At 36.6% G+C, this 26,803-nt stretch overlaps 2 protein-coding genes across 3 annotated transcripts in view; one reads left to right on the plus strand and one right to left on the minus strand.

Moving 5' to 3' along the window:
* The window catches only part of kcnh2a (potassium voltage-gated channel, subfamily H (eag-related), member 2a), a 41,432-nt gene extending 40,822 nt beyond the window's left edge, over nt 1-610 (minus strand). For both annotated transcript variants that reach the window (XM_049467292.1, XM_022663444.2), the window contains exon 1: nt 112-610. The gene's annotated coding sequence lies outside the window, so the exon portion shown is untranslated. The remainder of the gene's footprint in view (nt 1-111) is intronic.
* Nucleotides 611-3,966: 3,356 nt separating this feature from the next.
* The window catches only part of LOC103035060 (solute carrier family 12 member 7-like), a 32,743-nt gene continuing 9,906 nt past the window's right edge, over nt 3,967-26,803 (plus strand). The window contains exons 1-18 of the mRNA XM_007236807.4: nt 3,967-4,086; nt 4,317-4,450; nt 13,122-13,210; nt 14,179-14,310; nt 15,302-15,448; nt 15,588-15,642; nt 15,752-15,882; nt 17,153-17,388; nt 18,013-18,224; nt 18,321-18,500; nt 20,672-20,770; nt 20,926-20,983; nt 21,215-21,389; nt 21,888-22,006; nt 23,716-23,814; nt 24,680-24,799; nt 25,071-25,175; nt 26,212-26,380. Of these exons, the coding sequence (XP_007236869.3) occupies nt 4,339-4,450; nt 13,122-13,210; nt 14,179-14,310; nt 15,302-15,448; nt 15,588-15,642; nt 15,752-15,882; nt 17,153-17,388; nt 18,013-18,224; nt 18,321-18,500; nt 20,672-20,770; nt 20,926-20,983; nt 21,215-21,389; nt 21,888-22,006; nt 23,716-23,814; nt 24,680-24,799; nt 25,071-25,175; nt 26,212-26,380 (2,238 nt within the window). The 5' untranslated portion in view covers nt 3,967-4,086; nt 4,317-4,338. The remainder of the gene's footprint in view (nt 4,087-4,316; nt 4,451-13,121; nt 13,211-14,178; nt 14,311-15,301; nt 15,449-15,587; nt 15,643-15,751; nt 15,883-17,152; nt 17,389-18,012; nt 18,225-18,320; nt 18,501-20,671; nt 20,771-20,925; nt 20,984-21,214; nt 21,390-21,887; nt 22,007-23,715; nt 23,815-24,679; nt 24,800-25,070; nt 25,176-26,211; nt 26,381-26,803) is intronic.

A 26,803-nucleotide genomic window follows, 5' to 3' on the forward strand; every position in this document is an offset into this window, starting at 1 on the left:
TCACAAATATACGGTTAATGTAACATAATAAGAGATGGCTTTGAGAAGTAGGGTTGTTCAAAGCTATGAATATTTCATCTACATTAACTATGAGAACGAACTGATGCTTACTTGCTTATCTGAGTACTGGTGTGAGATTTGCAAGTGCTTGCTTTTGCACCCTCTTGACAATAGGGTTAAGGAAGGAGAGCACATCAGATGGAAAACTAGGTAAGGAGATGCCTATAATGTGTGTTTCAGGCTTATGTGTGTTTCCTATCTTCACTTTTATCTCTTAAGATAAGATATACACAGTAAATGTCTATAGAGTTGTTTTAAATGTTTTAAATCTCCCTCCTTAATATTTGATTCACTATCCGTAGAAGCCGCCTGTATCAATTGGATAGTAAAGTCACATGATTCCACAGCACAATTGTGCACGTTAGCGAGAAAAAGACAAATTTAATGCGTGCAGAAAAAGTCTAAATAGTCAGAAAACCGGGACATTAAATGAGATTTTTTTCCGGGACCAAACAATAAAAAGAAGGATAGTCCTGGGAAAACCGGGACAGGTGGTAATCCTAATCTGAAGCTCCAGAGGAACTGAGCTCCTCAACTCCTGTGCAGTAAGGCGGAGTTGGATATGGGCGGAGTACAGGCTGCAGCGAGACGTACCCCAAGTGCCCCTCGCTGCAGAACCACAAGTCCAGGGGGTGGGGCTGGATCTGATCCAAGGGGTGGAGCCTGACCTCCTGACCACCCATATCTTCTTTTAGGTTAAGGTTAGGGTTAGGGTTAGGGTTAGGGGTAGGGTTAGGACTCCGAAAGGCGAGTGAGTAAAACCGGATGGGGAAGAGTCCGATCTGCTTCAGACCAATGAAAACACGACGTAGGAAGAGTTGGATCAGATCCAGCCCCACCCCCTGGACTTGTGGTTCTGCAAGCCGTACTTGGCGAGCGGCTCCTCTCCGTACTTGCTCCTTTCTGCAGTGTGTCAGTAGGATGGTGGAATGAACAATAGGGGGCGCTCGAACGACTCCACTGCAAAACAGCACTCATATATATATATATACTGTATATATATATATATATATATATATATATATATATATATATATATATATATATATATATATATATATATGAACATATGAATATATGAATGCCCAACATAGTTAAACAATTCAATATAATTAGACATTCAAAGGCCAAAACCTGGGAAACAAATGACACTGATGGCAAAACAATAATTCCTTTATATGTTATGAAATAAATACACAGTTTGAATACTTAACAGTATCTTTATGTTGAAAACCGTAAACTACAAGCTGCACCTTTTAAAATGAGCAAATATGGACGCCAGAGTGGCAGCAGGTGAATATAGAATGACAGAGGAGACACAGGGGGACAATAAGCTAACGTTACTTCACTCTCTTTCTGTTCCACATAGTTAGAGCAGCTGTGACTATGTGTGAATGTATGTTAAATCACAATAGCACATTAAAAGGTTTGAGCGAGGCCTAATAGTGGGTGCTAGATTGCTAAAACGGGCATTAAACACTCCTCAAACCACAGTGTCACTTTTGTACCAGAAATACATAATAAAAGGCATTAATACTTCCAGTGGACAGAGCGGTGTATGATAATGATCATGCCTGGCAACATCTGATCTGAACTGTCTGTGTAAACAGGTGCTTTTGGGAATTTTGTGAAAAAATGGTCTAGAGCCTTGGATCAGTGTATTTAATAAAAACAAGAAAGAGCTTGCACCGTTCCCCTATTTCATTCTGTGCATCACAGGGCACAAATCTAACTTTGCAGAATTTCTGCAAACCTTCAGTTTTGAGAAAGCAAAAAAATGTTGGCCTGTTTTTGTTCAGTTTCTATAGCATCATTGTAGAAATGAGTAATGGTGTTTTCCTCTCATTGCAAACAGGGGGCAGCAGTTCGTTTAGAATGTATGTGAATGTGCTTTATTAGAGAGTGATTTAAGCAAAATACAAGTCATTTAAAAGTTAATCTATCTGCAGAATGGCAGGTTTATTACACTAAAACAACTTTTTCTTCCTTGTTATCTAGTTGAGTCTTAGCTTTTATATCTGTTTGCTTATTTAGGACAGTAGAGCCTCAGTGATTGGAGCACTGGGCTCCCAGCCAACATTTGTATGTGGGGTTTACACAGATGGAATATGGACTAAGTGGGTTTGAGGTGAGCATGAGCTCTAAGTGTATTTATTAATCTGTTGGGCTTCCAAAACGGACTCCATCATTGCAGCCCACCTTAATCTCACATGGGTTTCATCTAGACTGCATGTGCAGTGTACCTCTTAGATGTGGGCCATATTTAACCCCTCCTGGTTCCATCACTGACCCTTTTGGGGCCCATCACTAACATCTACCCATAGAGGCCCTATAGGGCCTGCTACATTTGGGCTATGGCCCTTAGCCCTCTCTGCTCCACTGCATAGTAACAGGGCTGACCTGCACTCTGACCTGAGTGTTGTTAGCTGGTATATGTGAAGATAAGGATTTAATTGCTCTACAGAAAAGTATAAAGACAATAAATGCACATTATTATTGTTATCTTATTTAGCTGTTTTTATCCAGATGGAATATCCAGTGATCATAACACATTGTTTTGTGTTCTATGACCTCATTGCAGGAGTTTCCATTGAACTGTGTCGAATGCTGCCATGCTGCATATCTTATCAGCAGCCATCCTCCTGCAACTGCTTTTATAGTTCTGTTATCAGTGGGCACACCCTTGCAGACCCAGGGCAGAGTGACAGTGTGTTGTTGCCAGTGTTTATTTTGATTAGTTTCCAGAGCTTTCACAAGTTCCTCAGGTGAATGTTTCTTCTTGTTAGCCACATTCCTCTGTGGTGCACAGGCATGAGTGTGTCTCTGTGAATGGGAATTGGATCTCTGGGGTCTGAGGTGCCAGGAAAAGGAGTTCTGGGTAAAGGGGAAACAGTTATTTACCAGTGTATTCCCCGGTGTTATTGATTGAAAGGTGCATTGTTTTAAAGTTGTCATAAACTGTGTGTATGTGCGTGTGCCCTCTCATGCATGACAGCACAGGCCACCGCCTCCCTCTCAATCCTCTCAGGTACAATAGGGATGCCGTTAACAGAAGCAGGAAACGCCACCCCAGGCACTATGTTTGGAGCATCAAGGTTAAATTATAACAGGAGACAGCTGGATTTGCCTGTTCACTTCAGTTGTTCACATGTACAGAACAAGCCAGCTGTGATGTGCAAATTACTAGACCCTGAAAGAAGCATTGATTACTTTAAGATTTAGGCTAGGCTTACTGTTCTGCTTACTGTTTTAAATGTAAAATTTAAACTAAATTATTTTAGGCCTCATAAAATAAAATCTATGTAGCAAATACATTTTAATTAAAATATAAAATAAAATTTTTTTTTTACAAATCTGATAAAAATTATAGTATTTTTGTTATATCTCAGTTAGGGGTGTGCAATATCATATCATATGCAATAATAGAATTTAATTTTCATTTTGTTGCAATAGTGTATTCTTGAAATTATTTTTTTTATTCAGTGTTTTTCATATCATAGCGTTATATAAGTATCGTTATCGCAAAAATACAATGAAATATTGTGACATTATTTTAGGGCCATGTCGCCCACCTCTACCCTAAACTGTAAAAAACATGATTAAAAAGGGTTATAAATCACATTAAATTAGTAACAAAAATAGATGTTACTGTTTTTCAGTGCAGTGGTTTATAAACGGAAAATGTATAAATTTTATAAAATGGAAGCAGGATATGAAAGAGTTAAGCATGCTGTTCACCATTTGAACATGTGTAGCGTTTATTATGTTGCTTTTAAACGGATTTGATAGTGAAACCGTGTGTTCGGTTGTATTTGTTTATGGTGTTTTATTTGATTCACTGTTTCTCCACTAGGGGCTGATATATGGTTGAGTGTGAGAGCGCCAGTCTCTGCCCCCCTCTAACAGGAGTGTCAAGTAGTTGCCCAGAGGGATGGACGAGGAGGGAGGAGCTGGGCAGGGCTCCTTATTTGGTGGAAAAGATCACATGGGTTCCAGCAGTGGCTGAACGCTGGTGGGTTAGTGGTGGTAAGTGGAGTTGGGAGGTGGGGAGAACTTAAAAACTTTTGTAAGGAGACCCATGTGGGAAGGAGTGGGAAGGAGGGGGAGGGAGGGGTGTGTTTGTGAATGTGAATGTGAGTGTGTGTGGAAGTGAGTGTGTGTGAAAGAGAGAGAGAAAGAGAGAGCGAGGGAAGGAGGGAGAGAGCGAGGGAAGGAGGGAGAGAAAAGGGAAACAAAGTGTCTCTCACACATACTAGGAGCACATGTCGTGAAGGAAAAATGCCCACCAACTTCACAGTGGTGCCGGTGGAAGATGGTCAGCCTTCAAGTCCAGACAGTGACGTTCAGAGCCCCGAAGGTGAAGATGAGGAGAAGCCTGGACTTTACTCAGGTATGTGCTGTTTTAAAGCTCGTCGAGAAGCTCAGAGTGAAGTTCTACAGTGAGTGAGAACTGGCCCAGACACGTATAAAACCTCAGCAGCAGCACACGGAAGAGTTCTCCTCCTCTTTGTCTGAACTATGACTCTCTTTCTTTCACAGGCTGTTCCGTTCTTCTGTTCTCTTTTACACTAGTCAGGTTAGTCAGTCTGAGTTCTGAAGTAATGTCTCACCACACAACTGAGAAAGAGAGAGAGAGAGAGAGAGAGAGAGTTCAGCTGTTTGTGATCCGTAAACAAGAAGCAGTTAACTAGTTTCCTGAACGATTTCCTTCTCTTATTTTCCTGTTATTTCATATCTTTCTATCTCTTTTTCTTTCTCACGCTTTCTCTCATTCTCTCTCTCTCTCATTACCTCTCCCTACTTCTGTTGGAGACTTAATTGCAACCATAAAATAAAGTACAACAGAGGTAAAAGAAGCCCTGGGCTATATAAACCCGGTGCTGTGTTTTGTTCTAAACAGTAAGCCAGGTTCAGGCTGTGTCCTCTTTATATATACAGCTCTGGAAAAAATTAAGAGACCACTTCAGTTTCTCTAATTTTACTATTTATAGATATATGTTTGAGAACAATGAACATTGTTGTTTTATTCTATAAACTACTAACATTTCTCTCATTTCAAATAAAATATTCTCAATTAGAGCATTTATTTACAGAAAATGAGAAATGGCTTTTAGACCTTAAATAATGCAAAAAGACAAGTTCATATTCATAAAGTTTTAAGAGCTCAGAAATCAATATTTGGTGAAATAACCCTGGCACAGTTTTTTATGCATCTTAGCATGTTCTCCTTCACCAGTCTTACACACTGCTTTTGGATAACTTTATGCCACTCCTGGTGCAAAAATTCAAGCAGATCAGCTTGGTTTGATGGCTTGTGATCATCCATCTTCCTCTTGATTATATTCCAGAGGTTTTCAATTTCACTTGGTAAAATCAAAGAAAAACATAATTTTTTAAATGGTATCTTATTTTTATTCGAGAGCTGTGTAACAAATAAGATAAGAATAAAAATTCAAGAGCATGAATCATAAAATCATAGGTTAGAAAATCAAATGTAATAAGCATGATACATAGGCAAGATAAATAAATAAAACTAATTTAACGGCATGAATTATATTTTTTGGACATTTTTTTTTAAAGCTAAGGAGTCCTTGGGGATATAGTGGATGTGGATATAATACTATATTATAACAAACAGATCATTTAAATCTTATATTTTAGAGCAAGGAAGCATAAAAAACACTGTTCTAGTTTTAACTTTACAACAAGAATATATTAAGAATATAAACACTCAAATATACTTCTTTACATGACTTTGTACATATACAAAAAGACAGTTAACACATACCAACATCTTAAAAAAAGAACAAAAATAAAGATAAGTTTACAATAATTAAGTGACACCACTCACTGGTGCACTGTAGCTAAAAGCAGTGTGTTTATCAGGAAATAAATCTGCTTTTCACATATTTAGTTCTTTTTAGTTACTGATTCCTCTTTGATGTTTTTATTGTGTAAGTGATCCCATGTTTACTGTTACATATTTACGTTGCACATGTTTCTGACTATAAATACAGATACATATATAGACAGACAGCCGGCTAACTAGCTAGATACTTTATTTGATACTTTATACTTAGCTACACAAAGATTTATATATTAAGTAGAATAAAGATTAAATACAACAAATACATTACATGTTACTGATATGATTTTATCCTTATGGTACATGTTTTTTGTAACTACTAGTATTGCTCCTGTATGCTACTTTTAGTTCCTGTTCTGACAGTAGCTTTAAACGTACTAAAAGTTTTAGGTTCTGCTTGTGTAAGATAAACACTGACAAATGTTGAGATAAGCAAAAATGATTGACGTCATGTCCATGTATTACAAATTTCGATGAGTTTGTGTTGAATAATGTTAGATGATAATACTATGTTTATGCCTAAAATATAGCCAGATGGCCCTAAAACAACATCACAATATTTCACTGTATTTTCTTGGTGATATGACAATACATAGACTTTAAAAAAAGGTTTTCAAGAATACACTACTGCAACAAAATAAATATAAAATTTATTTGCCAATATTATTGCATATGATATATGACACACCCCTAATTGGTGGTTATATCACACTTCTGATTTAAACAGTTTAAAACAGAATAACCACATAATGTATGCTGAATGGATTAAGTTGCCATATAAGTTATGCAGCTCAGTAGGTCCAACTTGGTCCAATTTGCTACCACTAAAGTATGTGTAGTTTTGATTGTGTATGTGTTCTGGCTCCTCTACAAACCCCTGCCTTTATTTGATTCTAAGGCGTAATGTTGTTTTTTCCAGGTCTTAAACTGTTAGCTCAGGCCTCACTTTCCTCACTGTAACACAGCTTCTTAATTCAGATGCTATCAGTACATGTATTATGCAATATTACAGTTTAGAGATATGTGCATTATATCTCTAATAAGGTGGACAGAGTGACGTTTGCACATTTGTTGCCACTAATACAGTAAATGGCGGGCCTGTAGCAAATCTTTGTTTTGTATTCAAACATTTTATATACTGTTGAAACTTTCACTGAAAAACATTTGGACTAACATTTCAAGATTCCAAGGGTTTATAAATTAGAATGTCTTTCTAATCTGCTGAAGTTTACCATAACTTTGATGAATAGAGCTCATATTCGTAGGATTTCCACAGTTGCAATCAGATAAGGTTATTTTTGGGAGGTCATTTCCTCAAGTAAACTAAATAAGACCTGTGTCAATTTGTCTTTGTCTTAAACAGTTTCTCTATTTGTAACATTTTCCACTATTTAACCCATCTGCTGTTCTATACGTTTTATTAAACTTTCATGATAAATAGACACATTTTGGAGATCCAAAATGATTTAGAATATAGACACCTTTTACATTAATGCCTATTGAAGGTACTTTTTTTTGCTTTCCTGTACCAAAATCTGGTTCAGAAGTACAGTGTTTTTGCATGACTGTGACAGTTTTTTAATACTGTTCATGAGAGTAAAAGACATGTGGCTGTTGATGAGTAGAGGCACCAGGGCTGTGTATTTATCTCACCAGTGTGTAATTAGTGTTTACAGAGTCTCTGCACTGGATGGCTGGCTTGTGGGTGTGATTTCTTTTTAAGGAAGCAATCTTTCTTTCTTTCTTTCTTTCTATTGAATGTTGGTGTTGTTCTTTGTGTTTGTCGTACAGTTCTAAGGCACGGGTAATTGAAACAAAATGACAGTGATTTACATAGTAAATTAAACAGTGATTATCTTAAACAGTAAACAAAGTTGGTGGAAGTTGTCATTTTGGCCTTTCAGTTCATTGTTATTATTATTATATCTGATTTGTATCTGTTTTTTCATGTTATTGACATTTGGCTCATTTCATAGTAAAAGGTAGGAAATGTAAAGTGTGACACATATATCTGTAAATAGCAGCAGCTACTACAGATAGCGACAGAACAGTTTACCTTTTCATAGCAGAACACAACAGCTTATATGGCAAGCAAAACACTGACTTTAAAAATACAGAGTGCAAAGAAAATGCATGTCAGGCCAGAGCAAAAAGACTGGTGAATTATTTACATAGACTTGTTTTACCCTGACACATGGTTTGTTTTTGTCTACAAAGAACCGCAAACTATAGACTATAGCTAGCTAGCTTCCCTAGTTAATGTGCGCTTGTGTATATGAAGGAAATTAAAAAGAGCAGAAGCAGACAATGAGCAGAGAAAAAGAAAAGATGGACATTTTTGAGAGCTATAGATTTTCTGGATCCATTAACAGAGCACTGGCGGCAAATAAAAAATGTGTCAGACTTTGTGTTAATGTTTTTTCTGTTCATAAAACTGTACTCAGTGTGAAAGGGCCTTAATGTGTTTAAGAGCATTCACATTTTTGTGTCATTTTGATGCTAGAACAAAGAAATTGAGTGACTTATTTGGACTATAGTGATAGATTCTTTTTCTTCTTTTTTTTTTTTACTTTTGAGGATCAAAGCTTCCACAGAAGAGAGAATTATATGCAGTTACTAGACTAAAGGGTCACACCTATATGACAAAAGGCCATTAATAGTGTTGGGTAGCCCAGCTAGCCCTCAAAAGAGGCAAATTTGATGGTAGCTTTTGTTTTGTAAAGCTTAAATCTCAACATGTGCCAAAAGAATAGAAATCCAAATTAGTGTTTTATGGAGATTGTTTTTGTTCATTTTGTAACACATTTGTTGGTTTTGTTGATTTTTACCTTTGAAAATTAGCACATAGTGTCTGTCTTACTAACCATGACACTAAAAACAGTTGCCCAATCTTCATAGTTGCAGACCAAAGAAATTAACATCAGGATAGTGACAGAGCAGCTCACTTTGTTTATAGCACAACACAAAAGCTTAAATGGCAAGCAAAACACTGACTATAAAAACATGGAGGGTAAAAGAAATATATGAAAAACCAGAGCTAAAAGACTGAGGAGCGATTTACATTTTACAATTAGTTGTGTCAGGGTAAATCATGGTCTGTTTAGTAGATTTTTACCTCGGTTGTTATTTTTGTTTAGGACAAAGGGAAACTTCACAAATAGGAGTGTATGCTGAAGGCCCTTGACAGTACATTATTCCTAGCAGATAATAACTCTAGGTGCTTCTTGACAGACAATAACTACACATCTCTCACCTTTCCCAGCAAACCTTTGATCGCTAAATATCACTAGGGGCTATTTCTCCAGTTTCAGGTGTGAAAAGCTTCTCCAGTGACTGTGGTCATTTTTTAGACCACAGTTGTCACACCTCCAAATCTTACTATAGAGTGTTGTGGTCATATATATGAAGATATTGTCACAATACTCTCCGCAGATCCACAGACTGAACAGGTTAACGGTGGATTCTTGACTAACAGGGGTGTGCTGGCTTTAATTGGTTAAATGCTTCCAGGTAAATTGAAGGAACATGCATACCAGCTCTGTGACTGGAGGAGTACTGTTGGGTTTATCCATTGTTGTTTGTGTTTGTCTGATGTTTGGATCAGTAGAATTAACTCAAAGTAGAGACTTGAACATGAACGCTTTAAACGTTTACAAAAGGATTAAACTGTTTAAAAGTGAAATAGTTGGAAAGGAAAAATGAAAAGTTGTTTTTACTGAGGATGTGTCTTTGTTACTCATCAGGGGTGAAGTAATCTCTGCTTCAGTGAAGACTGAGGGGAACATGCTGATGAAATGAATGCCTCATCTATGAAACATTCTGTAATGTCTTGTCCAGTCATGCAGGGCAGCTCCATTAACTTCAAAAGCACAACACTGACTATAGAACCATCTTGCTGAATGTTTTGCACTGCCTAGATAGGTTACTTAGTTTCTTCAGTGATCCATTGTCTATTAATTTCCTGCTAACTTCCAAGTAATTATTCTAAAGGGCCTGTACATTCCATATAGCTGTAACAGTGGCCCATTTGAAAGTCACTGTTTTAGTGACATCAGCAAAACCAGTTATATTGAATAGCCGCCTATTCAGCTGTTCAGCTCCACCCAGTTACAGTAAAGTAATAAAAAAGGACAGTTAAAGTCTGAACTCCTTTGGGAATGAGGCACAATAGAGGACAGACAGTCCAAACAGAGCCTATTTACAGATAGCAGTCTTAAATGCCAGGTTAATGTGAACAGCATGTCATGATTAAATCTTATAAATGCATCTTAGAAATAGATAATGTAGATATATGATGTCCTTGTTGGTTGATTATTCGGACAGCTGTCTATATTTATTAATTTAGCAGAATACTTCTATATTTCTAGTTAAGTCTAGATAATTCACTGAAATAATATTAACCAATATTTAACCAACATCTAAAATGTTTGATTCCATATACAAATGTTATGTTAAATGTAGCTATTTAAAATAGATAGAATTAAAGTCGTTTTTTTTTTAAGTAAACCACATTTTCCATACATGTTTAATTGCTTTTCTGAAAGTGTGTTAATGCTTAGGTTAACAGCTGGAAAGCACAGCATGTATGATCATGATTTTCAGAGACTGAGGAAAGATCTGGTCTCAGTCTGAGATATAAAAGGGTTGCTGTTCCAGTCTTTCCTGGGTGTCTGGTAATGAAACAGCTGGTAATGATTTCTATAATTAGCTGCTGTTTTAAAAAGAGGAAACCTTAAACATACTGCTACATTCCGTGTATAGGCTTCTAGTTTACTATACCTGCCAGTTTTTTTTTTTTTTTTTTTAGAAAAATAATTTTATATAAAAAAAGCTCATTTAAAAGACATCAAGTTTCAACCAAAGTGCTGCACAATGAAATTACATTAAGAAATATTTAAAAATGTAAATCTAAGATATAGCTTAAAAATATAACTAATAAAAAAAACAATAAAATGAGCAAAGCAACAAACAATACTATACATAATATTTACAAGAATTTAAGAACCAGAGCTTACGTCCTGGTGGAAATTGGAGAAAGGCTGTTCCAGAATTGAGCTTTTAGTTGAGCTTGTTTTTTCTCAGAATCAGTACTTTTTCTAAACATATTAAGAATATATGCACACACATTCAGGTTTTTGTGTAAATAGTCTAAACCAGAAATTATGTGACTGAAACAGACATTGTTAAATATTGTTAAACACTGTGTTTAGCATATCACATTTCTTCTGCTTTTTAGGAGTGTATGTAGGAATAGAAAAATGATGATGAGTCAAAGGAAACCACACAGTTCTGTCTTGTGTAGTCATGTATTATGGATTATGTAACTAAAGATTGCAGCATCTGCAATTCAGACATGTCTACACACAGAGAAATTGACCAACAGAGAAATTGAAATACAGAAAATGACAGAAGTAAAGATGTGATGGATAGTTTATATAGTTAATAAAGTGACTGGCAGTGAAATGTTCTGTAAGAGATTCGTCAGTGCTGTGGAGGACAGAACACTGTAAAACATAACATGAGCTATAAGTTAAGATGACTTTTCTGACATTTTCCATTTATCTTATCAAATTTTGTGATGAAAATTCGGCTTTTTTTTTACTCAGTTCTTTCTCTCTCAAACATAGTAAAATTCACATGCAGGTGTCCAAAGCCATATCAGACAGTTATGAGTTGAAGTAAACAGTAATTCCATTTGAAATTCAATTATTCAACTATGGAACAATGTTGCCGTGAAATAATGAGACCTGGTACATTGGAGGTGGAAGAGCGATCACATACTAAATGTGAGCTATAAAATATTGGCTATAAACACTTTATGCCATTTATTATTTTTCTGTACCAGCAGGGGTGAGAATCACAGGGCATCTCACAATACAGTATTACCAGGATACATTGCCTAGGATAATGATATCACAGTATCACAACTGTGACAGTTATATAGACAGTTTTCTATAATGATTCATGGAATCTGTGTTACTGAAGGGGATAAAATACTCCAAAATAAACAAATTATGTATTTATTCGTGTCAGTTTCACATTTTCATTTTTTGTCGATAATGTATCGCAAACAAAAAGGATGCGATATATCAAAAATCAAAATTCTGTCCCACCCCTATTTACCAGTTGGAAATTCTAAAACATCAGCTCTTATAGTCAAAGTTTGGCTTTGACCCCAAGAGAGTAGCGCTGTAGGGGTTGTAAACAGGGTAGGAGCATGAACATCAGCACGTTTACAGAGGCTATTTTTTAACCCTTGTGTAGTGTTTGCATTCTGTACACTCTCCTTATTCTATGGGTCAGAAATGACCCAAGACAATCTGTCTACCCTGGTGGAGTACAGCCTTCATGGAAATAGGAAAAATTATGAGGTTTACTTTCTCCAATTTTGGGATTTAATTTAAAGCTGGAAAAATTATTTTCTCAGAAAAATGAGCATCTCTCCTATGTCCTGTTTTTTTTCAGCATCAGTTATGTAGAATGGGAATGAATGTGGTTTATTCACTGGGGTTTTGGCTGTGTTTTGGGTCAACTGTGATATTGTACTCAGCAATCGGGTTGTTGGCACAAGTGATTTGGGTAGACTGTCCAGTTATACTCTGCAACCTGTGTGTTGACACAAGAGTTTTAGGTTGATTGTAGTATTATACTCTGCAAGTTTGTCAGCTGTACTGTCGTATTAGGACCAGAACCTGTTCAAAATTCCAACCAGAGCCGGGTCAGTGCAACTCGCTGTGTGGTATTTTTGAGTGATTTTTGAGGAGAACTCAAACACTGTGCTAGCTGAGCAACTCGTATAAAAGCAGCTTTTGTAAAAAAAAAAAAAATCTGGATTCATTCAATAAAATAATTATCATTAACTATAATTAAGGTAAAATGTTCAGTTAATTGTGAGATGAGTTTTGTACCACAAAACAACAACAGCACAGTGTTGAAGTTCAGCCAGACTCATGCTTCATGCTTTGTTTACTTAGTGAGCAGTGGGCATAGGATGTAACATGAGAACCTGGGCGTTTATCTGCATATTGTTTTTTCCGTCATCAGGAAAAAGAGCCGACTCAAACAGAAAAAAAATCCATTGTTCAGGGCTGTAATGTTAATGCTGTGATGAGAACATGATTTACAGGTTAAACGAGGGAAATATGAACTGGTTTAATCTGAACCACTTGATGTAATAATGTGTGTGATCCAACAGGAGAGGAAACCCCTGGTGAGGACAGTCCCTTTATTACCACTGGTGACCATGAGGGGAGCTGTGATGGGAAGAACATGGCGCTGTTTGAGGTAAAGCTCTCAAACATATAAGATCTCGGTGTGTTTAAATCCCATTTAAATTACAGAAATAACAAAGAATAAGAAACAGCAATGTTAACATTTAAAGTGTATTACATTGCTTGCTTTAATACAGTGTCCAAAGTGACCTTGTTTATTTAATGTATAGAACGGACCTGTTTTTTTTTTTTTTGTTTGTTTGTTTTTTTTTCCACCCATTTTACTTCTTTGGTTGGAGACAACAAGATATCTGCACCATCCTGTTTACCAATTGTAGGCTAAAAAGACAAAAAAAAAATACTTTTGAAGTATTTCATATTTTCAGTAAACATGACCAAATTTGAACAACTTACCAAACATTTCTTACACAAAACTGCTTCTGGCATCATGTATTTGCATAAAGATTGTGTCCCCCCAACCCTAACTCACCGTCATTGTGCAGTCTTGTTTATCAGGGCTACATTCTCTTGGGGATTCAGTTATATCCTATATGATGGTTGAATGCTTGCCCACAGTGTTGTAGGCTAAGCGAGCAAGTTACCATTTTCTGTACTGTAAAGTGTGACAAAGTGCTGGTGATTTACTGACAACTGTGATGTAGTAACACTGGGCTGAATTATATATATATTTTTTATGTATTCCCTATGTAAATGAAAAATAGGCTGGCAGAGGGGAAGCAGAGCTGAGTGACTAATCTTTTTCTCATTAATTTTGAACTCTCCTCAGTGTTGGCTTAACAATTTAGAAAGTTAAACAAACACTAGTTTGAGTGTAAAATGGAGCTCTGGCAAGGTGTTAAATGTTTAACTATTTTGAAAGTGTTGATTTAACACCAAAGAGTGTGAAGCTGTGAAAAAGATTTTTAATTAACTCTGTGGGAGTTAATTCAACACTTGACTTTTTGCTGTGTGTTTGGTTTTTGGTTTTATTTAATGTTTTACTTAAGTATCATTTAACATCTGTTCTGTCTCTACTCACAGGAAGAAATGGACAGCACTCCAATGGTGTCAGCCCTTCTCAACAAACTGGCTAATTACACCAACCTGACACAGGGAGTCATAGATCATGAGAAAGCTGAGAGTGAGGATGGAGTTAAAAAGGTCACCATCAGGGTCAGTATCACATCACTGCTCTCGGTTTCTGATAAAGCCCTAACTGCGCCATGTTACCAAAAAGCTACAGTCTGAATAGATTCATTATGTGAAACAAATAAATCAAGTTGTTTTATTAAAAGGCCTAAAGGCATAGTTTCAGCTTCAGTTTGTCTCTTATAACTAATTGACTGACTTGCGTATGAGTTTCATGCTGGTTACTGAATAAACACAGATATGTTGCACATAAAGTACACAAAGGTCTACTGTGTCTTGATCTGAGCTGCCTAAAGCAGGGGTGTGGGCCAAAGCTGACTAATGGCGACACTTAATTTACCCCACCAAAAACTTACCTTTACCCAACCCCTCACTCAGCAAGGGAACTAAAATATTTTTACACCATATAATTTTTTTCTATTAAATTATAATTCACATCTAAAATGTGTTTTAAATATATAAGTAAAAGAATATTGTTTGTCATAAAATACATTTATTAAACTTTCATTTCTGTTTTTTATTTAACCCCGTAACATGACACCACTTTGTCAATGTTTTAAATAGCTATATCTTGAAGATTTTCCTTTAAACATTACATATAAAGGTTTAATGTTGACAAGAAACATTACTGAAATTCTTAATTGTAATTTTAATAAAAATATTGAAGTATATCTGCAACTCTCAAAATGTATTTAAAAAAAAATCATAAATTTTGCTCTTTCCTGAATTTTTCACATTTTAATTCAATATTTTCCTAAATACAAATGAATCAATTCATTGTCCTCAAGACATTTGGTCTCAATACGGTTTTTAGAGATAAAGAGATTTGTATCACCTTCACCTGCGGCCCATATACAGGCCAAGGACTGTTAAGGGGTTAAATATTGTTCAATCTTTTTGCACTTTTGGCTCGCTAAGACAAACATTACACATCCTGGTTGAGATCATCTATATATTTACTTTTCAGTAGGTTCGAATGTTTTATTTTGTGCATTTCTGTTCTTTGTGTTTTTAGGGCCCTCAGATGGGCACGTTTATCGGAGTGTATCTGCCCTGTATGCAGAACATCTTGGGTGTAATTCTCTTCCTCCGTCTGACGTGGATCGTGGGCACGGCTGGAATCTTGGGTTCCTTTGCCATTGTTTTTATGTGCTGTGTTTGTGTAAGTTTTGGTAAAATGTACTAAAGCTCTACTATTGCTGAGCCAGTAATATGCCAGGAGATCTTAATTATTTCAGTTGTTTTATAAACAACCCAGTCTATATTTTTTGTCTGCTTGGTCTGCTCTTTCTCTACACCAGACTCTTCTTACAGCAATATCAATGAGTGCCATCGCAACTAACGGTGTGGTGCCAGGTAAGCTGAAAAATAGCCCCTGTATTTGTGTGTTTAGGAAATTGTATATTTAATAAATAGATAAAGTTGATTATTTTCTAGATTTCTTACATGTTCTGCTTTTTTTCAGCTGGTGGCTCGTATTACATGATCTCCAGGGCACTGGGTCCAGAGTTTGGAGGTGCTGTTGGCTTGTGTCTCTACTTGGGTACAACCTTTGCTGGATCCATGTACATACTGGGAACCATAGAGATCCTTTTGGTGAGTACATGTCTTGATCTTATAAAATCTATTTATTTTTATATGACAACACTCTCCAACACTTTCCTCCTAATTAAGTGACAATTCTGACTCACATACATGATTAGACATCATTTGACTAAAAGCAAGTGTCACATTGCAATGTTATTCGAAAGAAGAAACAATAAATGTTTAAAAGAGATGTTGTGTGTCACGTGTGTAACGTAACAAGCTGGACTTCTCTGCATTTTTTGTGTGTCTTGGCATATTTAATCGGGTATACTATCGCACCTCAAAAAATTAGAATGTCATTGAAAAGTTATTTTATTTCAGGAATTCAGTTCAAAATGTGAAACTCATATTATATAGATGTTTTACACACAAAGTGATCTATTTTAAGCATTTTTTTATTGTTGATTTTAGCTTACAGCCAATGAAAACCCAAAAATTTGTGTTTCAGAAAATTTGAATATTATATACGACCAATTGGTACTTTTGGCAGTGTTCCAAGTCCTACTGGAAAATGAAATCCACATCTTCATCTTCAACTTCATTTTCTGCACTGGCGTTGAAGCAGATGACATGGCTCTCCATCACTGACCGTCAGTAAATTTTGCATTTCGTTTGGAAATCAAGGGACTAGAGTCATAGAGGGATACAGTCCAAGCTGCTTGGGGTCTAGTGGGAAGTTTCCACAATCAGTGATGGTTTGGAGAGATATGTCATCTGCTGGTGTTGGTCCACTGTTCTATATCAAGTAAATTTAGTAAGCACTAAAAGCTTCCCTCTGCTAGCAACTTTTATGGAGATTTGGATTTCATTTTCCAGCAGGAGTTGCCACACTGCCCACACTGCCAAAAGCACCAATTGATCCTATATAATATTAAAATTTTGAGACACCGATTTGAGTTTTCATTGGCTGTAAGTGATAATCTTCAACAATAAAATAAATTACATTTTAAGCTGCATGAAAATGATTATTGCAGGACACTGTTAGGAACTAATACAACTCTAAACCGAGACACAAGCGCTAAACACTGCTTCTGTATCAGTCAATTTTTATTTTATTAATGTTTGTTGTTCCTAGCAACCTTCATCTTCCTTCTGAACAGCACCGCAATCAGACCCTTCCCTTTGAGTGCAACATTTTTTTTTTTTTTTTTATGATAAGTGTACAAATGATTAAGATACCGAAATTACTGTAGTGATGAGGACATATGTGTCAGAGACCTTGAGATAAACAAGTTCTACATGTACTGTATTACTCTCTGTTCTGTTTGTTTGTCTATAGATGTACATTGTTCCAGATGGAGCACTGTTTGTGGACAAGGCGAATGAGCCAGTGGCTCAGCAGAATAACATGCGTGTGTATGGAACCTGCTGCTTGGCTCTCATGGCCCTGATGGTGTTTGTTGGTGTGAAATATGTCAATAAACTGGCATTGGTCTTCCTCTCCTGTGTCATCCTGTCTATCATGGCCATTTATGCTGGAGTCATCAGAAGTGCCATCAGCCCTCCAGACTTTCAGTGAGTACCACGGATAGAGATAAATGAGATTTTTTTTTTTTTTTTTTTTTTTTTTTTTTGCATTTCATATATCATATCATTTTATCGTCTCTGTACAATGAAAAACGTGAATGTTCATAACAACTTTACAGGAGAGAGATAAAACCTGTAAAAATTAACAAAATAATTTGGAAAGAGTTTATTTCAGGTAATTTCAGAGAAATTCTGAGGCAGTGTAAGGGACAGTTTTTGTGTTCACGGTTTGTAGTAAACTAAAAATTGTCAAATATTTTTTTTCTTCATTGGGCAGCAACAATATAAAGCTTCTGCCATTTTAAGGACCAAATTAATGTCTAGCCAGCATAACCTGTACACTGCTCTGAAGGAAGAGCTTAGCTGGGTTGCCTAGATTCCATCTATACTTTTAGCCCATCTTAACTACCTTGCTAACAAATTAGTGCCCATTCCTCCAGTATAAACTTAAAACTGTATTAAATTCCAATTTTCAGAAAGATTACTGCTTTTAATGCCAAAGTGTTTGCACTTTGCTAAACCTGTTAATATGTAAATAGGCTATAAAGGTAAAAAAAAAAAAAAAAAGCTGTTTTTCTCTGTCTTTATTCATTTTTTCCTCCTCTTTTTTAGAATCTGTCTGCTGGGAAACCGAACACTGAAAAACCATGACTTTGAGAAATGTCTAAAGACAGAAGTCATCAACAACTCTACAGTAACAACACAACTGTGGGAGCAGTTCTGCAATGGCTCTTCCATCGATGCAGATTGTGATCCCTACTTCGCTCTGAACAATGTGACCGAGACCAAAGCCATCCCAGGGCTGCTCAGTGGAGTAATCTCAGGTAAAACTTTACCTAAAGCTACATAATCCATAAGTTAATTTGTGCATTCAGCTGCATAAACTCAGTGATGTTTAAAATATGATCTCTGTTGTCTAGAAAACTTGTGGGGAACTTACGTTCCATATGACACGGTGCTAGAGAAGAATCTGTCAGTGGCAGAGGTGCCTGAGAGCGAGAAGGAAAAACTTAAAAATGTCAAAGACATGCCCTACGTCTTTAACGACATCACCACCTATTTTACCCTAATGGTGGGCATCTTCTTTCCCTCAGTTACAGGTAAGAAAGAGTCCACTGCACTTTGTTTATGTTAAAAAGAGGATTGTGACCAATGCTAAACTGTGCTAGATCACACAAGCCATGCACACAAGTCATACTATATTAAGTAAAGGGGACTAGCAGACAATTGGAATGTGAATGTGAGTTCTCCTCATTGGACATTATGTTGAATCTCCTGCTCACTGCTTCTCTGAATTATCCTTATATTAACCTAATATTATTACTGTATTTTTTGCACTATAATGTGCACTTAAATCTTCTAATTTCCCCAAAAATCGTCAGTGCGTCTTATGTAGGAATTTTACCAGTCAGGTTGTAAGGAGCATTAAAGCTACTCTGCCAAATTAGTGTTATTCAGGAATTTCTGTTTAGTTCTCAAACACAGGGGCTGGAGTAGCATTAGCCACTAACCGCTAGTTTTATTGGCCTGTAGCCTGCTCCTAACCTCGACTAGCACTGCTGTAGTCGCATTAACATTACCCGCTAACAGTGCTTGCTATTTCCCCATTCAGAGGAGAGTATTATCGGCCTGTAGCCTGCTGCTAACCCTGGCTAGCATTACTGGAGCAGCGTTAGCATTACCCTCTAACCGCACTTGCTATTTCTTTGTTCAGAGAAGAGCAGTTAGCAGCTAATGCTAATGCTCCAGCCTAAGTGCTGGAGAAATTTGTGAATCTAAGCTTACTGTAATTAACTTACCCTTTACTCACCCAAATAAACAGTTTTCAGGAGAGAAATCTGTGTAGATTAACATCCAGTCTTTTTTATCACAGTTTTGTTTACGTAGCTTAGCTTTACTTAACTTAGTTAGCTACCCCCGCACCACCACCACCCAGTGGCGAGACCTGCTGAATTAGAAGTTCCTTATAGTGTCTCTTAAAATGCGCCTTATGATCTAGATGTTCATTGAAAGTGCACCTTAAAATACGTAAAAGTGCGAAAAATATGGTATATATTATTATTAACCCAGTGTCACTATGGACATGTTCAGACTGCGAAAAAACAGATTTGTTTCTCAAATCAGATCTGTCAAGATGACCCTCCGCTGTCCATTGCAAATATTCAGATAAGATTTGCATGTGCGACATCAAAAATGTGTCAGTATGGGTTTCTGTGGTAATGGGGTCACTGTCAGTAACTATTTTTTGGTGCTTTTCTTGGACCTTTGTACTACTGTCATTTGGAATTTGATGAGAACATTGTTTGTCGCATTGTAAGTGACTCAAGATTAAGATGCATCTGTATAAATACAATTTTAATTGCATTTCAAACCACCTCCACGTGATAGCAAAATCAGATTTCATGTGCTTTCTGGTCATCCAGACTATCAAAAATCAGTCTGGATACAATCTAGATATGCCCGAAACAGGACTTGGGCTGGCATTCTAAACATAGCCAGAGGGTTCAAGAGGGATTAGGGCTAGAACATTAGGGGTTATGTTGCATAAAGGTGTTTTTACAAGCTTGGAAAAATGTGTGCATGGCCCTGCTGCAGTTCTTAATGGCCTGGAAGGGCTCTCCAGCACAGAGTGTCCTGGACAGTGCTGTTGAGCTGGCATTTCACCATGAACTGACCAATTTACTGTTTTCCTTTGGACTAGTGTTTTGTTCTTAAATGTCAAGTAACAACAATACACTTGCACTAGTATCTGTTCTCCTCATATAGGCTTATTACACTTTTTTACACTTTTAAAAAGTCATAGAGAGCACAATGAGCCATGCTCTCTCTCTGAGTGGGTAGGGTAGACGCTCTTACTGTGATGCTGGCTGGCACAGGCATTGACTGACTTCACATTTATCGGAGAAGACATGCACTTGTCCTTATCTTCCTAGTATCGAAGGAATTGCAAGTAATATAATATAATAAAATAAGTCCTTGCGAGTGGATGGGTTAATTGGTTCTGCTAAATAAAAGAGAAAAATAGGTATTAAAAATATATAAAGAAATGTAGAGGCACAAATGTACATACAGTATAACAGCAGGTAGAGAAAGATGGCCTGATAGATGGGGTGATTCCCAGCTGCAAAGAATGGAAAAAAAACTAAGAAAAATGTGCGCACATTAAGGCCTCTGTGAATGATTGTAAAGATCAACTATAGTTGCATTTTCTGTTACAGCAATATTTGTCTATGTTGTAAAACAATAAATCAGGCATTTTACTTTCTTTTAGGGATTCTGGCAGGATCTAACCGGTCTGGAGATTTGAGGGACGCTCAGAGGTCTATCCCCATTGGTACCATTCTGGCCATTGTTACCACTTCCATCATCTGTATCCTTCACCTGCACTCAGCTTACACATAGAAGCTCATGACTGGAGATTGTAGTGTCTGACACTCTAATTTTTTACTAAGTTCAAATAACCAGTTGCAGAAAAATTGATTAATTTCTATAGTATAAGTTGTTTCCCTTAATCATTTAACATAGATTTGTCCTGTGTGGTGGTGTTTGGGGCCTGTGTAGAGGGAGTGGTCCTGAGAGACAAGTAAGTTAATTCTTTAAATGATTGATGAATGTAAGCCCTGGGTTTTTTATTTTTTATTTTTTTTTTTAAGAGTTTAAGGAGTTCATTTTATTTAATCCAGTTTCTGACCTCAAGACTTGCTGTTGTATTCTGTAAATATTTTTAGTCTGTAAATTATATAAATTATGTGAAACTCTGGTTTGCAGTTTAATGTCTTTATTTAACGTTTTATATTTTGTGTGTTTTGAACAGGTTTGGGTTCTCTGTAAAAAGAACACCAGTGATTGGTATTCTGGCTTGGCCATCTCCTTGGGTGCTTGTGATTGGCTCTTTTTTCTCGTGTTGTGGAGCAGGACTACAGAGCCTCACTAGTGCCCCCAGACTTCTGCAGGCCATCGCACATGATGGACTTGTGCCATTCTTGCAGGTAAGCAGTGCAGTCCTTAAAGGAACAGTCAGTAATAACTGCGAGTGAGTGTGTAAAATGGCTACAGGAGTCCAATTTCCAATGGTTTCTAAATTATTGTATTTACTACAAGAGAGGGTTAGTTAATTACCTAGCTATGGTTAGCAGCCTCACTGAAGCTCAGTGATTACCTGTTAAGCAGAAGAATAGCCAGCTTGCGCGTTTCCGTGGATTTCTGTGACTTACCACACAGTTTACTGGTTGACGTAGACGCTGCTTTTCCTGATCGACTCATTTTTCTGAATATTTTCTTTTACTAGCTACTGCAGACAATGGAGGTCAAGGAAGCATTTCATTTTGAAGCATGCATATACAACTCAGAGAGACCTACTGTATTTCACAAAGAACTAGAAAAAGTGGAATTTAGAGGAAGGACATCTTTAACTGAGCTTGGATTCTAAACTACAGTGGCTTGTAAAAGTGTATGTCTTTCCTTCTTTTCTCTCTTTTCCATTGTAGGTGTTTGGTCATAGTAAATCTAATGGAGAGCCAACATGGGCTTTACTTCTGACTGCAGGAATCTGTGAGATCGGGATTCTTATCGCCTCCCTGGATGTTGTTGCTCCAATTCTTTCTATGTAAGTGTTTAACTTGTGCTCTTTTGCTGGCTGTGAGTATGAGAAACTCAGCAGTTTATGTAGCCCATATATGCAAACTATGCTGCAACAACAGACCGTTTGAAACATCTAATGCATTTACATAAACTTACCTGTTTAGCCTGCAGCAGTTAAACTGAATACCATTTATATAAGGGAATAAAAGTGGTTGGAAAGTATTCAGAAATTACTATTTTTTTTAAACCAGAAAAAAAAACATGAACAGAAATATACACTCTCATGCCTAAAGTATTGTGTCCCATGATATTTGTCATGCCCTCATGGAAGCTAAAGAACGCTGCACTCCCTTGGGATCTGCATGTTAAGACTCCTGCACTGAATGTGGATGTGATTTCTGACTGAGTCTCTTGAAGCATATGAAGAAAAGAACACCGTCCCTACTGTACACCATGGAGGAGGCTCTGTTATGTTTTCTGGGGCTGCTTTGCTGCATCTGGCACAGTGTGTCTTGAATTTGTGCAGGGTAAAAAGAAATCTCAAGACTATCTAGGGATTCTAGAGAGAAATGTGCTGCCCACTGTCAGAAAGCTTGGTCTCAGTCGCAGGTCATGGGTCTTGCAACAGGATAATGACTCAAAACACACAGCTAAAAACACCCAAGAAAGGCTAAGAGGAAAACACTGGACTGTTCTGAAGTGGCTTTTTATGAGCCCTGAGCTAAATCCTATTGAGAATCTTAGGAAGGAGCTGAAACGTGGCGTCTGAAAAAGGCCCCTTCAATCTTGAGACAGCTGGAGCAGTTTGCTCATGAGGAGTGAGCCAAAATACCTGCTGAGAGGAATGCAGAAATCTCATTGACTGTTACAGGAATCGTTTGATTGCAGCGATCGCCTCAAAAGATTGTGCAACAAAATATTAAGTTAAGGGTACCATCATTTCTGTCCATGCCTGTTTCATGAGTATTTGTTTTAATTATTTTGAAGCATGATTGAAAAGCCAATGTCAGAATTGTATTTGTTCATTTTATAGCATTTTTATTTACTATTACTTTTCTCAGATTTAAGTTATTTCTGTGACATTTTGTGGGTTTTTCTTCCATTGACCGAGGGGTACCAACAATTTGTCTACATGTGTATGTTGTTATGAGTGAGGAATTGAGGTGAGGAAACAGACTTGTACAGACTGGAATAAAGAGTCTCTTCTAGCTGCCAGGCAAGGTTAATTTATCCCCAGGTAACAAGATATGATTAAGATCTTATCTAAGGATTTTGTAACACTCAGCACTACACTGACTCTCTGTTCAGCCATGCCACAAACATAATGTAAAACCTATGCAGACCTGGTTGCTGATTACTCCAATCAACACAGATCTGAGAGAAAAAAGACAAAGAACGTCACTGAAGTCAAGTGTGATCATTTACAGTCATTACAACACAGATGTAAAAGGTTACTTAAAACTTCTATACCACAGAAATGAGGATTGCTTAATAGGAGAGCTTGTAGTCATCTACTTGACCTTATGAAGTAAATGCTATTAGGAACAAATCTAACCTTCCTCAGTGTGTAATGGAAATGATTGGACTCATATGACGTATTGACCGCATAAGCACGTGGACCATGGACCGTACAGAACAGTTCATTGTCACAAGTTAATAGGCTCAATTTGTGTGATGGTAGTTGATACCAGTATTCAGGGGTCAGTTCTCATAGATCTGTATCATGTTGCACAGGTTTTTCCTGATGTGCTACCTATTTGTCAACCTGGCCTGTGCTGTTCAAACACTACTGCGCACCCCAAACTGGAGACCACGCTTTAAATTTTATCACTGGTAAGTAAATCTATTTTTTTAAATGAGTAAGGTAATGCAGGATATGTAAAGTATACTATCTTTAACTTTAAAATTTAACTATTTAACTTTTTTGTGTGTCTTTTATCAGTTAAAGCATCTTTATGCCAGAATTATTTTTCAAAAAATTTTTTTATATATTTTTATTTTTATACTTGTGGGTTCCTCCTGCAGTCAGAAAGTGAAATTCACATTTTGAAACCTGTCTAAAAGGACACACTTTACACATGCATTTTTGGACAAGCTGAGAGATTCACTTTCATTGAAAGTGAAAGAAGCATGTTGACTGATGCGGTTGAGTAATATTTCACAATGTTCACATATTACTGCTTTAATTAATCTTGACTGTTACACAGTATGGACAAGTCAGATCAATTTGAGCTTTAAGTCAACACAAAAAGCTGCATACTATACATTTGAATCTCCTCCTCCCTTTTAATAGTGTGATGTCTTAAGCCCTGTCTGGACGGTCCTCTGAGAAAATTACAGGCTGAATTATCTACTGTTTTTCGCTGGTCCTACGGTAATTTTAGTCATGATGTCATGTGACCGAGAAAGCCTAAAAACCTACTGGTCCTCCTGTTTTTTCAATTGCAGTCCAGATCAGTCACTGAGTAGAAGTGTCAAATATTTTTTACAGACGTCCCCCTGAGAAACTAATCCCATCCGGATAGGGCTTTAGTGTGACAGTCTGGGAGGAGAACCATACCCGAAGCTCTTTCTTTTAACTTAACACAATTAATTTCCATCTATACCTACATTCCCACTGAATGTAGAACTGGTAGAACATGTTTCTTTTGTAGCAAAATTCAGATGATTAAATATTGCTTTTGCTTTGTTCCCATAGGACTCTTTCATTCTTGGGGATGAGCCTTTGTCTTTCTCTTATGTTTGTATCATCTTGGTGGTACGCCCTGTTTGGCATGTTATTTGCAGGATGCGTCTATAAATACATTGAATACAGAGGGTGAGTAGAATGTCCTTTAATTCCATGCCATTTTAATTAATCCATTCATCATGAAATTCTTATACAATATAAAGAATAACTTCCAGGTTCACATTATGTCAAAAAGTAAAAATACAACATAAATAGATACACAAGGTTTATGACTGATTGTGATGATTTATATATATCCTCATTACACATAAATTAATAATGTAGTTTTAGTTGGGGGTATGTGTTTGTTGTTTTTTATTTACCTTTATACTAAAGAAAGGTGTATTTCTGAAACCTGCAGGGCGGAGAAGGAATGGGGTGATGGAATCCGAGGGTTGTCTTTAAATGCAGCTCAATACGCTCTTATCAAGCTGGAAGAGGCACCACCTCACACCAAGAACTGGAGGTAAGCAGAATTACTTCTCTCTACGTTCTTGTTAGTATTTCCAGTAGCAGAAAGCGTTTCTTCTCTATCATAATATTTATTCACAAACTAAACACTGACCTGAAATCTATAATTTGGTACAAATCTCCACAACCCCAGACCTGAAAAAAAAAACACTGAAGCTTCAGTTCCTACTATGCCTGAAGAAGCTCGTAACATTAGTCGAACTAAGTCACCACTGTATAATTACCGGATTTAGCTAAACAGCTGTATAAAATTAAAATTACTGTTCTACCTTTAGGGTTTAACTCATCTAATGCTCATTGCACTTCACATATTATTATTATTATTATTATTACTCTCTGTTTGATTTGATTGTTTAAAGAGCATTAATACTGTAATTTATTTAGAAAACAAATCTGGAATGTACAAAAAAAGCTTAATTTAGTTCAGCAAATACAAAGTTGCAGAATAAATGATATTTACTAAGCATGCTTTCTGTTGAGAAGGGGTTGGCGATATGGTCCTAAAATAATATGTTCCTGAGTATTATTGCAATAAGAATATTATTGGCAATAAGAGACAAAACCCTGAAAAAATGTCTAAAGAATTTATTTGTTTTAGTTTCATTTAGTATAAATATAGTAGTCTCAAAAATTCAGTTAAAAACAAATAAAATAAAGCTATTTGCTTTTGCAAACAAAAATAACTTTCCAAAACATATAACTAACATATATAACAAAATAAATAATATAAAAAAAGAAGAAAAAAATCTACCACAGTATGTAATACTCATGAAGCTTCACAGCAAATGAAAATAATAACTATTATCACAATATCGATTTTGGTTATTGTATGAAAATAATCTAGTTTAACGCACATGAGACAATATGGCACAAGAATATAGATGATATATGATGATATTGTCAAAAATATAATTTTTCACTATTAATTTTTTTTAAAGTGTTTGTGTAATTCTAACAAATGTCTTTGGATTGTTTTGATATTTCATCTACAGTATTGTTCTAACATATTACTTAAATATGTTTTTTGCAAGGCCTCAGCTGCTGGTGCTGTTGAGTTTAGACTCAGACCTGATGGTAAAGCACCCACGACTGCTGTCTCTGACGTCCCAGCTGAAGGCAGGGAAAGGCCTGACGATTGTCTGCTCCGTTCTGCAGGGAATCTACATGAACCGGGGTGCAGACGCCAAGCGCTCTGAAAAGGTATGCACAAGTGAAGGAGTGCACTTGAGGCAAACATTTAAAATTGCTAGAAAAGACAACATGAAAACATGGCTATGAACGTTCACAGAGGTTCACCAAGGGCAGTTACACCCATGTGGTGTTCATTACTCACTTCAGTCTGTAATCCTGAGACTTGGACTCATGCCCAAAGTTGGGGATCTTTTATAACTGGCAGCTGCAATGATAATTTTCCTATCCAGTATTTTTTCTATTTAAACAATGACAACATTTGCATTTAAAGTTTGCTATTAAAAATTCATATTTTAATTTCATGAAGCTCTACTTTCTGAGCCAAGTAGAGCCAAGCCATCTGCAAAAAAGTTCCTAAAGCTGTTCTGTGTTTATAAGAATACTTATTTGTTAATTAGTTTGGATGCAGTTAGAACAACCAGGTCTTTTTAA

Source organism: Astyanax mexicanus, chromosome 18, assembly GCF_023375975.1.
Source record: "Astyanax mexicanus isolate ESR-SI-001 chromosome 18, AstMex3_surface, whole genome shotgun sequence".
NCBI lineage: Eukaryota > Metazoa > Chordata > Actinopteri > Characiformes > Acestrorhamphidae > Astyanax > Astyanax mexicanus.